The 15,964-nt window shown below is 25.2% G+C and overlaps 1 protein-coding gene across 5 annotated transcripts; it reads right to left on the reverse strand.

The window, feature by feature from the left end:
• Positions 1-541: 541 nt before the first annotated feature.
• On the reverse strand, positions 542-12,708 carry LOC132917024 (neprilysin-1-like). 5 transcript variants are annotated; one of them, XM_060977532.1, is made up of 15 exons: positions 12,637-12,655; positions 11,764-11,868; positions 9,534-10,053; positions 8,512-8,571; positions 7,012-7,173; positions 5,721-5,804; positions 5,441-5,646; positions 5,076-5,255; positions 4,795-5,006; positions 4,484-4,703; positions 4,201-4,383; positions 3,967-4,129; positions 3,765-3,884; positions 3,479-3,675; positions 542-3,116 (listed from the first exon to the last, which is right to left on the reverse strand). In XM_060977532.1, exons 3-15 carry the CDS (start codon positions 9,934-9,936, stop codon positions 2,844-2,846), a joined length of 2,463 nt encoding a protein of 820 aa, XP_060833515.1. In that variant the 5' UTR covers positions 9,937-10,053; positions 11,764-11,868; positions 12,637-12,655; the 3' UTR covers positions 542-2,843. The 5 variants fall into 5 exon arrangements, with proteins under 5 accessions (XP_060833515.1, XP_060833514.1, XP_060833516.1 ...); XM_060977531.1 differs by lacking the exon at positions 12,637-12,655 and adding an exon at positions 11,927-12,132; XM_060977533.1 differs by lacking the exon at positions 11,764-11,868 and having other exon boundaries at positions 12,637-12,708.
• Between the last annotated feature and the right edge of the window lie 3,256 nt (positions 12,709-15,964).

The following is a 15,964-nucleotide window of genomic DNA, read 5'->3' on the forward strand; positions in this document are numbered from 1 at the left end:
GTCACGGTTTCCTCGTTTTCTAACAAACAACTATTTGGTAACCCCTGCTACAAATGCGGAAGGTAATCCCCTATTATGTACCAAGTATGCCTGCTGTGGATTACGGGTATTGTAAATTTCACCGGTCATACTAAGCATTGTATACAGCTGATGCAGGGTATACACATCTATCACCTGCGGCCTTAATGATAACTTTGGATGGATCATACACAAAATTCCCTACAACAAAAACCATTAGAAGTAAATCATGATTTACAGAAAAAACTCTTTTCCTCAATACGATTTAATAGATCTCAAAATACTGTATCTTGATCTAAAAATAATTAAATGCATATATTATTATTTTGTCGGGGGGGGGGGGGGGGGTCTCATAAGCAAAAAATATATTAAGGGCTGTTTCTAAAGTTGGATAATTTCACAAAAGATTATAATGTAGTTCGTAGAATGTATAAGTATATTAGCTTCAGACGATTGAAGATATAAATGTTAAATTGTATATTTGTACATCGTACATAATGAAACACACAAGACTTTTTCAAAATTGTCTTATATTGATTGTTTTATTGTAACTGTATTTAATATCATACACCTATTACATGTCATCAATATATATCTATTATATCTGGTTGGAATTAATATATAGCTTAAAATTATAAATTGGTGGGATTTACATACGTTCATTTAGGATTTAAAATCGGTAGTTATATTGGCCGTTTGTTTTTCCCATAACAAAGTACAGCATGGTCAGTTAGGCTACTAACTGATAAACTACAAAGCTACTGAAACTTACATATAATAATGAGATATTCCAAATGGATATAGACATTTTAATTGTAATTTTCATTAAATGTATCGAATTCAAACTCAATACACACAGAACTTTGCGTAGATATAGGAAGCATTTATAATATAAATATAGAAGACATTTCGAAGAAATTAACACGCACGACGCATACATGTACACAGTAGGTGATATGTTTCTAAATACAACAAACAATATTATCATTATTGTAAAACATTCGTAATTTTCTTTTTTAATTTATATATATATATTATATATTTATATTTATGCGTATTGAAAGCGAACAAATTGTAAATATTTCTTAAACGATGTGGTGTCAAAAACAACATGAACAGACTAGAATCGTTAACACATAGGCTTAAAGTATATAATATGGTTATATTTAATTAAGACATAAAAGTGCATGTAAAATTAGTAAAAAAATGTATATTTTAATCATGAGATAAGTATTTTTTTTTAATAATAAACATAATATATTGAAACTTAAAATTGAGATCACAAATAGTAGGTAATTTAGTTTCATTATCAGTTATTAATAAAGTAGATGTAAAAATAACATTTAAATTTAAATATTAATGACAAAATAAATATACTCTGGCAAAATTGGAAGAAAACAATGATTAATATAATATATATATATATATATATGTGTGTGTGTGTGTATATATTATTATTATTTTATTATATGCAAATTCATGCTTAACTATTAAAATAAAATATTATGAGTATTATTATAACTCTTCCGAAAACATCAAAATTTAATCTACCAATTATTACCAACAATAATTACCAATAGCTAAGACCCAAATTTATTTAATTTTGTGCCTTTGATTTATCATAAACATTTTAAAATATTTTAAATCTAATGTTTTGATTAAGTTATATTTTTACCTAACTTAAAAAATAAGTAAACATATATATTGGCACTTATAATAACCCCTGGAAATCCTTTTCCCGTGATTGTCTTTACCCTCAATTGTTTCTTCTTTTGTGGTCATATTTATACTATTTGGTAATTAAAATGTCCTCTCAGATAACACTTCTCGTCGATTAATATTTATTGATTTAATCTTTTACTATAAACAAGGTTCGAATTTTCAGTGTTTTAAATATTGTACTAAATTTTCTATATTATAACCAAAAATTAAATGGGAAAAATGTCAAATACCTACTTACATATTTTCGTATTTATAATAAACTATTATAACAACTAGTGATGTACAACGATATCGAACCAATTTCATCGATATCGATGTGACTGAAAACATATCGTTGTGCAACACTAATAATAACTACCTTATTAGAATTTATAAACAAATAAAAATGTAAAAGTCAAATTACGTTATTTTAATTATAAAAAAATAATTAAATTAAAAAAAAATAATAATAAGGAATCATTTTCGAACCTTATTATTATAATTTATTTTTAGTCAAAAAATGAATTAAATAATTTAATTGATATTATATTCGTAACTACCTATACTACTTTTTATGTATAATTTATAAATCAATTCAAAACAATGATTTAACACACGCACACGTTTGAAAAAACCTACGACTAAATTAAAAATATTTTGGTGATCTGTTTACAAGCTACAATACAAGGCAAATTTTCAAAGTACCTTAGTAGTAATTTTAGTATTAAATAGTAATTTTATATTAATTCATCGAACAAATTTAAACGTTTTAATAATTTGTAAATAATTATTTGTAAGTTGTAAAAATAAGAAATTATGGTGATATATTGAGTTTTAACTTTTAATTATTGGTACGTTGTAGTTTAGGATAATCACAATTCACAATAGTCAGAATATCAGATAAAAATAATAAAGTGAAACATGAGTTTTATGAGAAAATTATCAATTTGATTATGAGCCTATTATCAAATTGCTTGTCTATTATTTTAATATGATATGCTTTGTAAGTACTTTGCCCTGTATTATGAGTAAACAGCTAAAATGTGGGAATAAAATAAATGGTTTATCAATAACAAATAGAATTCAGATATGAAATGTAAATATAACCTATGTAGTAACGAATTCTACCAAACAATGCATTTATCGACAGGATTCATTCGAGATCCAGGTGCACATTTATATGCTTTGGCAAAGTCATCGGAATTCGACAAGGGACCCCAAACTCGTGTGGGCCCAGGCGAGTGTACGGAGGATCTGACTTTTGTCAGTGCGTCTTCTGGTCGCATTGAACCACACCAAATCTGTGCGTAATTTAAAAAAAACAGTTGGTCGTGTGACATTTTAATGCCAGGAAGTAATGGTTCTTCTCCATGTTTGGACACCCATTTCTTATAAGCCTGAAAATAATTTATTGTTTTTGTAAGTTTTCCAGTACACGAGTATTTAAGATATGAATGTTCATTGTATAAGATCGTCAATTCACTTTTTGATAATAATTTTTATATTATACATTAAGATTTTAAAAATTGAAACGTTTTATTATTGTCTCCTGAAAAGTTTCGATTTTGGTCTTGACACTCAATACACAACAACCGTCCTTATTATAAAATACGAATTGTAAATTTTTATCGCTTTAGGTAGGTACTACTTATGAGTTATGTTTAATATACGCTCATCGTATTTTATATTTATACATCATTTTTATCATTTATATATAGCGGCTTAACATAGTAATGATAAAGTTTATAATTATATATACCCGGAATGACTGCTTAAGTCCGCCGTTGTCAGCTATGTTTTCGCCCTGAGTCATGCGTCCATTAACGTGTAAATTTACTTCTTGCATTTTGTACTTTGAATATTGGTCCACCATACACTGAGCTTTTTCCCTGAACGTATATATTGTTTTAGAATCCCACCACTCGATCATATTACCATTTTTATCAAACTGTCGACCTATAAACGGTAATTTAAATTGTGTTGAAATATTTGAGTAATATTAATCATCTACAAACGAATATACTTAAGTATATTAAGGTACTAACCTTTATCGTCGAATCCGTGAGTGATCTCGTGACCGATTACTACACCAATCCCACCATAATTTAAAGATTTAGGAAAATGTTGACTATAAAATAAAGGTTGAAGAATACCAGCAGGGATGACTAATAAATTAAAATCCAATTTATTATTTATCATATATTTACATATGCTGTGACTATTTACTATATAATAATTTAAACTTACCAATATGATTTTTATTCGGATTATAAAATGCATTAACCACTGCAGGTTCTGTTGACCATTTATCTTTGTCAACGGGTTTTCTTAGTCTTTCTAAATTTTGATAAGCATCAAACTTTAGTACATTAAATACATTAAGAATAAATTGATTTTCTGTTACATTCAACTAAAAAATAAACAAAAAATTGAAATAACAAGAAAGATAATTCTAAAACGACTAAAACACTTAAAACTTACCATAGTATATTCTTTTTCCAACTCGTCCGGATCTGTTAATACTTCTGGATATCCAATTCGTTCTTTCATAGCATCCGCCTTTGCTTTGGCCACTATTCTTGTTTGTTCGTCCATCCAATGGTTTTCATTTAAAAGCTCATTGAATGCTTCTCGAATTGATTGTATCATATCCATAGCAGTCACCTTATCAAAAAATATATAATAAAACACTGTATATTTTCTACTTCATACTGTAAAATACATTTTAATTTAATTTTTGAAAACGTTTATGTTTTAATCGTACTTTACTCTCCAAGCTGAAATTATCTCTTATAAATAAAGCGCCAACTGCCATTCCAAGTCGCTTGTTAGTCCAATCTACACAATCTCTCCATCTACTTCGTTCATTGAGAATTCCCAATAATATTTTCTTAAAATTTAATCTTTTATACTGAAAATCATCAATCATATGCGGAAGTACAGTGCTTTGAACTAGTCTCCAGATAATGTAATTGTGAATAACCCTATATATAAAAAAAAAAATAATATTTAATTGTATGTTTTAATGAACTAAAATATAAAAGTTGCACATTAATTTTTAAGTTATTAATTTACCTTCTATCAGTTCTTTTTATAAGATGACCGAGTTGTGTAAAGTATGACATAGCATAACTAACTACAGGTTCCTGATCGGAAAGTTTAATTTGTAAAATAGTTTTCAGATATAATTGCCAATCAAATTCTGGAACTTGTTTTTGTAAATCTTTTAATGGAAGTTTTAAATATGTGCCAGTCGTGTCATGCCGATCGGTTTCCGTTTGAGTAATCTACATATTATAATAATTTAACATTAAATCATTTTAAAACATAAAGTTATAAATACTAAATGTACTCACATTTGCTATTTCAATTTCAAATTCAATAATTTTTAATAGTTCAAAAGGTGCTGTTGACTTATTTGCCCCTAATAACACAGCTACTTCAGACATATATTTATGATAAGCTTGTAATGCTTCAGCACTACTGTCTTTTAAAAAATAATCTCTGCTCGGTAATCCCAATTGCATTTGATCCAACTAAATTTTATAAAAAAAAACGTAAAAAAGATAGTAATTACAGAAGTAATAATATGTTTTAATTAACACTTGTTAAATAAATGCATAAATGTATAAGCCAACACGTCAATCATATTATATTATTTTCTACTTGTTTTTTCTTACTATGTAGATGCGACTACATTAATGTCTTACTTTTTTCGCACCTGAAGGATGTTTACAGAAGAGTTTTTATCATCTGGCCCAACCCATGGTTCAATTATGATTCCTTCATTGAATTCTTTTTTTAATCGACCAAGCAAAACTTCAATACTATAATCAGGTGGTCGCCAATTTGTTTCGATCACCGGCCAGCCTCCAATTGACTTTAAGAGCTCACGGATAGGCAAGTCTCCAATATATCTGATTTGAGCTAAACTCAAGTAGGTTATGTTTAAATTGAATATCTATTCAGAATCCACTAAAATAATTTAGTTAAGTACTTACTAATATTCATGCACGATTTATAAAATAGTTTTGCTTTAATTGTTGCTGAACTGTCAAGTCGATTTACTGATTCTTCTAGAAGTCCTAAACAAAAATAATACATTTAAAGATACATATATATGAAAATATTTAATAACTATATGACTATATTAGATATATACTCTACGTATTAGTATACTACTCAAATCATTGCATCTTATTAAATATCCACAAATTAATTACATATAAAGTTATTTATTTTTTCTTTATATATTAAAATAAAGTATTAAGTTATTCAATATGGTTAAAGCTATTCTATCAAAATATTACTTCAAATTGAATATTAATAAATAAAAAAAAATTGTACCAATATATCATTGATATTTTCAAATAACTAAAAAAATATTAACTTTTAAAAACATGTACATATTAAAATATTTTCAAGCTTTTTGACAATTTTAATTGATATTTAAAGAAAAAAATTAAAACGTTAAATGTCTTTATATAAATAGCTCTAACCAAATCAAAATATTTTAATAATTTCATCATCTCTTAAAAGTACAAGCAAGATCTAATGCCATATTAAAAACTATCACAAAGTTAAAGATTTATCCTTATTTTTTTAAAAAAAATGCACATTATCATCAAAATATAAAATCAATACATATTTTATTGCTCTTCTCGAAATCGAAAATAATTTTTAAAAAATGTGTAAAAAGTTGATATAATAAAGTAAAATTTGAACTTAAAATGTCTATAAAAAAAAATATTATGCTATGTATTTTATTTTAGATATTTTTAGATGCTTTTATAAAAACTAATGAGTAAGTATATCTATAGTTATTTATTTTTAAATTATAAAAAGTAAGTTAATTTTTCCCCATTATTTTGAAAAGCACTGTTATTTGTATGTTTAATCCTCCAAAGTACAAACTTGATCCAATTTCCCATTTGAAACCACTCAATCATTGAAGAATTTTTTGCTACTTCAAAATGTGATAACACAACAAAAATACACATTATTGTAAATACATTTATTACTGCTTAATCTAAAATAACTTTGTATCAATTCAGAACCAATAGGCAATGATATATAAAATCAAAGTATTTGAAAATATGGTCTTTAGCTGTATTTAAAAATTCCAAAATCACAATTTGAATTATTTCATTATCAGAGTATAAAAAAGGTGGTCATACTTTATGAATCATTCTACATATTTAATACAAATCTTCAAATTTTACTAATCAATTTCCACTGTACAATTCTTGATTTAAACATGATAAATTATTTGATTTTATATGAAAAACTAACCTTTTAAAATAACTTGTAATCGATCAGCAAGCACTTCAAATGTGTTGATACTGCTTTTATCTTCAGGAATTAAATGCCTTTTATCCCAGGTACCACAAGCAAATTGATAAAAATCATCACAAGGATCTGCAGTTGGATCCATCGCTGACAATAATGAAGCAGCTATAAAAATATTTATTGATTAAAAAATATATACTTAATGTTAATACATTATAATATATCATGTAATTTTAAATTTAAAAAATAATAATGTGGCACAATAAATAATGAAATAAAATAAAATATTATACCTTACATAAAGATAATAACATGAAAGTATGTATATTTTTTTTATAACAAAAATATTTTAAAAGTTATTTTTTTTTTGTTGCTGCAGAATTAAATACAATTAATACAATATATTATAAACTATATATTTTCGTATAGATGTTGAATTTCATATTAGATAGGTAAAATGTAATCAATTAAGCTACTCGCATTAATTTGCTTATAATAATATAATACAGCTTAAATATTAAGGTATCTACTATTATTTACCAGTTACTACATATTACACTATATGCAAAAGCTGTTATGTAACGTAGTTATGAGTACTGCAATAAGGGTATATTATTATCATGGGATTTTGAAATGGACACAATATTATTCCATTATCGTATGTGAAAAAATAAATTAAATTTTTAATAACACTATTATTATATATGGTAATTATTTTATATTTTAATATCACAGTTTCCAATTATACGTATTTTTAACGATTTATAATACTTAAAAAATATGTAACTTTTTTAATTTTATGGTAGAGTACATTCGTAATTATCTGCATCATAGTTATGTATTTTATACCTTAATTGGCATAGTATTAAAATTATATTATTACTTAGAAAAATAAGAGTACTCACTTGAAATTTAAGATACTATAATTTAATTTTATATGCATTTAATTTAATTTTTAAATTTTAATTTAAGAAGTAAAAACGTAAGACAGCAACCGTAAAATATTAAAATTATTTAATCTACACAATGAATATGATTACATTTTTAAAAAACCAAATCTACAAAATGTACATCTGTACAATTTAATTGAGTAGTATAAAAATTAAATTAGTGATTTTCCACAATTAAATTTCTGAAAATATACATTGTATAATTAAAATTATTAAATACTTGAAATAAAAAAATCGTCTTGTCAATTGACTTTGAAAATTAAAGTAACTTAAACTATTTAAAAAATAATTTTAAAAGTATAACAGAAATAATACAATTTAATTGTAGGTAAATTATAAACTAAATTTTGTGAAAATACTAACTCAATAAATTTGAAAAAAACATTAATGATTATGCGACATTTGATACAATTTTTAATACGATTTATAATAATTACAAAAAAACTAATAACACGGTTTTTTTTTAAATGTATTTATTATTTTTTTTTTTTTAATGATCAAATTAGATATACGCGATTTATCTAATAAACAACGTATATTATATAATAATTACCTGTCTTAACGCATTCTTCTTTCATACATACACCAGGTTCATTATTTGAGAACCAGTTACCTAGAATAATTAAACAATTATACACAACGTTTCTTATAAATATTATTTAAATAATTATAATAATTAGTATAATATGTCGTTGTTATTGAAAATTGATTGATGATTGTTTTATTGTTAATATTAATAGTGTCAAGGTCGATTAAAACCGGTCGCATTGATGTCTTATAGGCATTTTTAATGATTAAAAGTTGTACAAGTCATAATATTATGAAAGATTTTGACAAATAATGTTCATTTTATGTACTTGATACGTGTTTTTTCGAACAATTGTCAACATTGTCTGTTTTGATTTAATACTTTATAGATATGGATCAGTGTAACCTTATAGGTTATAGCTATTTGTGGTTATGCTTTTGTAATTTTTGACACTGGAGCCTGGAAGCAAGGTTTCTTGATGTCGTTTATAGTAATATATTATAAGTACGAATCGGGGGATAGTCATTTTTAACGCTGAATTATAAATGAAGGTTATTTTATTTACTTCCGTTAAAATTGTTTGAATATTATAAACATAATGTAGACATGCTATACACTGCTAAAGGAGCGACCATAAGGGTTGTAACAATAAGGCTTTTTGTCATAATAACTTTTTAAGCAATTATTATCACATCATAAAAACTAATAAATTGTAAACGCGTATATTAAATTTTAATTTTAAAATATATAAGTTTAGCCAAAATTATATTAATTTTATTCTCACATATTCAAAATCACAATTTTATTTTTGTTACATAATATTTAGTTAATGGAAAAACTGTAAATAATGATAAAATAATTATACAGATATTTCCTTTAGCTTTCATTCAAAATTTGGAATTAGAATTAGAAACAATTTACTATGATAAATGATTATATATTTTTTACTGGTAAAATATCTTAATTTATTAGTTTTTATTTTGTCAATTCTACGTATTTTAAACGATTAGGTTAATTGGTTAATTGATTATAACATGTATACTAACTTTTACATTTTTGATCTTTATCTCCAAATATGCATTCTATTTTCACGAAGAAATATACTAACGAGGCGAGTAAGGTGAAAAACACAGTAAGACAAACGAAAAGTACTAGTTTTTCCGTATTTGTTTCGGGAACTAATATCCGGTAACACGCAAAGCTTGTTTTATGCCTAGGCACTTGCATAGGACTAACGTTGCGGACACGGAACTTGCTTTTGGATGGTCGTTCGTCAGCTGATGAAATCCGTACATCGGGTAAAAGTGTTTTTTGATACGGTCTCCCGAAATATCCATTGTTTGTAACCTCATTGCCTTTTGTGTTTCCAACCTCTAAATCATCATTACATGGTCTGAGGGGAGACCCTTCTTTGCACGTTGTATTCGTAGGAGAATTATTCGGCATCATGTTTTTTTTCAATTTATAAAAATCCCATTTCGTAATTTATCCAACAATTAATTTCCATGTATGAAACATTCATTTTAATCGATTTCGTGTTGTTTTCGTGTTTTCATAATCCGTTTTCTAAAAAAAAAAAAAATACATATTTGAAATAATATTCAATACTACAACGGTAGTAAAATTTTAAATTTAACTTGATCAAAGAATTTAAAAATGATTATTATACCCAGCTCTTTGGATCAAAAAAATTTAAAACAAAATGTATAGGAATTATAACTATCAATAAACGTTCGCATAGAATATTAAAAAATCTCAAAAAATGCCATGCAACAACTTATAAATTTAAAATGGGTTATACGTATCCTTACAAAACAGTAATTAATTTGAACGTTAAAAACTATAGAAAAAAATGTATTCAAACGTAATTATTTATTAATAAACGTCCATAACCCATTTATATTTCACTCATTTTTTTTAAAAATGCATACACAGGTTAAGATTAAATGATTTCTTCAATACTGAATTATGAAGTAGCTAGGTATGTTAATAGTTTAGTTTCTTAAGTAACAAAACGTAGTACAGGATTAAGGTAAACCTAAGGTCCACACGAGTAGCTGTGAGTGTTTTCAATTTAAAACTATTGACACACCATTGCATTTGCAAAACAATTTTAAGCAGAGATAAGTTTACCAAAAATTAGCTAAGATCTTATAAGATCTAGTTCTCAAAAACTTCAAAAATCAAATATTGTAAATTATTCGATCAAACATTGTTTTTTTGATTTTTTTTCGACCCCGTAATCTCACTAGTATTATTATTTATAATTCTATTACGCGCGCGCGCGCGCACACAGACACACATGTATACATGTATAAAGTAATGTCCTTGGCCAGAAATTTGAAATAAAAATGTATTTTGGTAATACAAGCGAATATAAGAATTATATTTTAACAGATTAATTAATTATTTGTTTATTTTATGCAAACCATATATAAAACAGTATTATATAATAATATAAAAATAATAAACTATGTTTCTAATATTTAAACTAAATTATTCACTAACATTTTAAATTTCAATTACAGTAAATTAAAATAAACAAAATGTAATATTTAAGTATAATATGTTTACAATAATAATAAACATACATAAAAAGGAAAAATCACAATTTTTAATTGCCCAAATAAAACTATAAATTTGAATCTGCAAATATCATAAAATAAGTAGATAAGCCATAAAATAACTAACCTAACTTAGGTATTATAGACTAATATGCAGGTATATATTTTTGAAATATAAAATTGTATGCATATCATATAGGAACTTAAAAATGTCCAAAAGTTAATTTGTATATTATATTCTAAAATATGAAAACTTTAATAATAATATTTTCATTTTTCATAAAATATCGAAAATAGTCCAAATATCTCTAGAAATATTTTATAAGTATTTTATAAAATATGATGTAAATTTTAAATAATATTTACAAACGAATTTTTTTAACACTGAGTATTTTTAGCTCATGAATAATGTGTAAATACTTGTACATAAATTAAATATATGATATTATTAATGACATTTTTAAAAACTTACTTTACTGTTAATAGTCGTCTAAAATATATGCACACAATTTCATGCATTAGTTTACAAGTAGGTGTCTTATTTACAAGTATCAGCTTTTTAATATCTTACATAAATTGTAAACAAAAATTAAACATTCTCCAAGCGGGTAAAGAAACTGTCGAGAACCTAAAACTACACTAGTATCCGTTTAAAGAGAAGGACTGCTTTATATACGAGTAAACTTGATGAAAAAATAACACAATACTATACCTAAGTATATTATCATTCGACAACCTTCGACTACTTTCGCCACGGGCACGCGCTTCCTTTTTCGCGCTGATTCTTTCTCACGGGTGCCAATCAATGCTTACTTTCCTGAGAAACACACAAATTAGTATAATTGATCAACAGCTTCCGAAAGATTCCACACCACCATAGAAATAGGAAATAACGACATAAAGATTCGTTTACACGATATAAATTTATTAAATGTATAGATTTAATCGATCCATTCAATACATTCAATTAACATGACACAACAAACAAAACAAAAACTACAGTGTTAAAATAATGGGCGTTTTACAAAAATTTGAAACAGGTAGCATGAAAAAAAAAATGAAACCAGGATGCTGCACTGTGTCCGGCGACAAGGATATGCAATCAATAAACACCACAAGAGCTAGTATGTAGTTTCGTTGTATGATACTAGATAGGGCTAAAATTATAGAAACAAAATGTGCAGAAAATGAATATTAAATAATTAAAAAATTGTAGTTGTTACATTTGAGTACATTTTGGTACATTCAACTGTTGATACATTTAAACATCCAACTAAAATATATTACATTACAAACTTATATATTTAGTTCCTATATATAATACATGTATATATAATATATAATATAACATACATAAATATATAATATGCAATATACATGTACACAACTAAATAACTTACACAACTTATCAAACATAAATATTATATTTATTTATTTATTTAGCTAAGAATAGAGACAATAATAAAAACCTCTATACCTATTGTAATTATATAAATCTTATTATTCCAATCATAAATGTAAATGACTAAAAATAGTTTTAAAAAATACTCTTTATTTAATATTAATATTTTTTTATTTTACTCACAATATTAATAATATCTATTATTTACAGCAATATCATTGATTTTTCTCATTTTCACCACATGCAACACACTTTTTACTTAGTCTTTGTAATTATAATGAACTAATACAGTAAAAAATATATTAAATCGTCAACCGTCGTAGCTCGGTCGTATACCTATAGGTTGATTTTGTAATTTTATGTATAATCACGTACGTAATAATTAATAATCAAAAAATTGTGTTTGTTATCCTTAAACACGTTACATATTAAAACAAAGAAATATATTCAATTTTGTTGTATATTGTATTTTAAGAACCAAGGTTTAAAAAAATTGTCAATTATAAACCGTAAAATAATCACTTGTTATCTATTCATTATACGAATCAAACTGAAATAATGCCATGTGTCATAACCCACATGTTCGTAGACTCATAATTTTATAGATTGAAAATTGTAATTATATTTTAGTTCTTACACTTGATACATTTTATCATTTAAAAAAATTCCTGTTTAAAATTCTGAAACTGTTTTGTTTTACTTAATTTTAAGGTAATTTATTTTTTTTAACAGCATAAATAAAAGTAAATATTTCATAATCAATAATCATTAGTTGAAATATTAATGTTATAACTCAGGGAAAGACTATACAGGTGACAGAAGACATATATATATATATACCAAAATTGTATATAAATGTATATCATAATTTACGTAGTGGATTACGCTGACGAATACGACTCATATTACAGTTGATAATAAATTTGGCATACGAAACGTTACGGAAAATACCATGTATACTGTATAGCTATAACTCCGGTGTTATAAACAGACTTATAATAACATAATACATAACATGCGGCTATTAATTACTATGGAAAATCTATCAAAGTTATACTTATATAGTTATATTAAGAGTTTTTATCTTTTTGCCTTTTCTATCAACTATTGTTATAAGTACTTACTTTATACATTTTTGTATTGTACATTTAATTATGTTAAATTGATATTCTGTACCTACTTTAGGCGCGGCCCATAATGAAATAAAAATAAAATAAATAAGTTGATAATTTCTATTATATTTTAATTATATTTTTAATATCCAAATAAATATGTCTATAATATATATATAGTACTTATATTATAGATGTAACTTATACATAATTACATAATTGAGTATGGTGTCGTTATTTGGGACCTTCATACTACTGTTAATGCTTGTCAGCTAGAAAGGGTTCAGCGAAGGTTTTCCCGTTTTGCCAGCTACTTACTGGTCATTGCTTGTCCATCTCATGATTACTCTCCTGTTGCCACTAATCTTAGTTTAGTTGCTTTAGCTGATCGCCGACGTTATTTTGGTAATACATTTTTAAAAGACCTACTGACTGGTATTATAGATTCTCCTTTACTTTCCCTAGTTACATTTAAAGTTCCACAACCGTCCTCCCGTTCTACTGCTATGTTTCACATACCTTTTAATTCCACCAATTACATGAAAAATAACCTATTGTAAGACTTTGATGTCGCATGCCACCACAGACTCTACCTTTAATTTTCTAAATTTTTAATTGTACACACACTTAAAATGTATTTCTATTGTTTTGTATTTAATATCATCATGTAATAATTATTGTAATATATTTTTTTCTGTATATCTACTTAATTTTATAAAGGGCTCAGCCCGTATAATTCATAATAAATAAATAAATAATACCTAACCGTAAAATATTTGCCAACCATAAACAAACTTTATCAAACCTTCCATCATATTATCACAAGCTTGAAGCTAACAAATATTTTATAAATTATTTACATTAAAATGTTTCAGCTATAAATATGCCTGTAGGTGCCAACTGCCAGGTGGTAGAGTTTTGTAAAAAAATGCAGGTAATAACTACAGTTATTTGTTTTAAATGAATCGATAATAAAGCATGATTTTAAATATTTTAATTAAGTTAGTTATTTTATTATTTATAATATATTATATTTCCCTATAAACATAATACATACAATATGTATTTTTGTCTAAAATCGATTCCAAATTCCAAGTATTACAAGATAAGTGCATGTAAGGACTGAGCTAACACTGTAGGATATACCAAATGACTAACCTTTCAAGAGAATCAACAAAATACATTAACCTAAACATTGTAGCAAATATTTTTTTATTGATCTTCATCTGTTAAACTCCAAGAAATTCCCCAAAAGTCAAACATTGATGTATAACTGATACGAATGTATTATGTTTTTATAAATACATTATTTTATTAAAAACCTCCAGAACAGTAACTAAAAGCTCATTCATAAAACATACCTAATATTAAATATTTAATAAAACTATTTAAATATAATTATTAGATAAATTAAGTTTAAATGTTGCTAAAGACAAAATATAGAGATAATGCATTATACGTTTATACGTATTAGTATATTACATAATTATTATATGATGCGTGACATTCTTTTATGGTAATTTTATACTAAATATTTATCATTGTAAAAATAATAGGAATATTGTTGTGTATTGATTATATTGAGTATAGAATATAGATAATCTTTTTTTATAGCGTTTTGAAATATAGGTAAAGATAGTTTTTGAGGTCTGTATATTATTATAATGGATCAATTGTATTTCTATTTTTTAGTACGGCTGACTCAAAATACAGCGATTTTATTGAAGTGATATATAGGTAAGCTAATTATAATTTACATACAAATTATATCTACGAATAAAATTATGGTATTAAAAATTTACAAATATTTTATGGAACTTTTCTGATTATAGTAATATGCTATCCTATAATATTAATACTATTATCAGTATTATCCGATGTCAAACAGTTATTGTATAAAAGTAAATTGTTCATAATCCACATGTATTTAAAGATACATATTTGCATTACATTTATAATTATGAAATTGTTTGATTTATTAATAGAAATAATTTATAGTTGTCTTAAGAGGATGTCGCCGAAGTATATAACGTTGTACGTTTCGATTTTACTAACAATGACAACTTTACGTTCAGAATAATACTTTTTTGTCTATTATTTTTGAAATTAGAGTGAATTGACATATTTTAAAATTTAAATTTAAAAATAAGAATATTAAGTATTATGATTAATAGACATGTTAAACTTTCTTTTTTATAATTCTCATAACTTACGTCTAAATTAAAACATAAATAGCATATTTGGGGCTATGGATACTATTCTTAACTTTAAATTTCATAATAGGTCAACTCACTCCAATATAACAGAGGTAAATGGATTTTTCTGAACATAAAATTTGCTATTATCCGTTAGTAGTGGCACAGAGACACACATGCAAAATACGATGTGCTCTAAATGGT

Source organism: Rhopalosiphum padi, chromosome 1 (genome assembly GCF_020882245.1).
Source record: "Rhopalosiphum padi isolate XX-2018 chromosome 1, ASM2088224v1, whole genome shotgun sequence".
In the NCBI taxonomy this organism is placed as follows: Eukaryota; Metazoa; Arthropoda; class Insecta; order Hemiptera; family Aphididae; genus Rhopalosiphum; species Rhopalosiphum padi.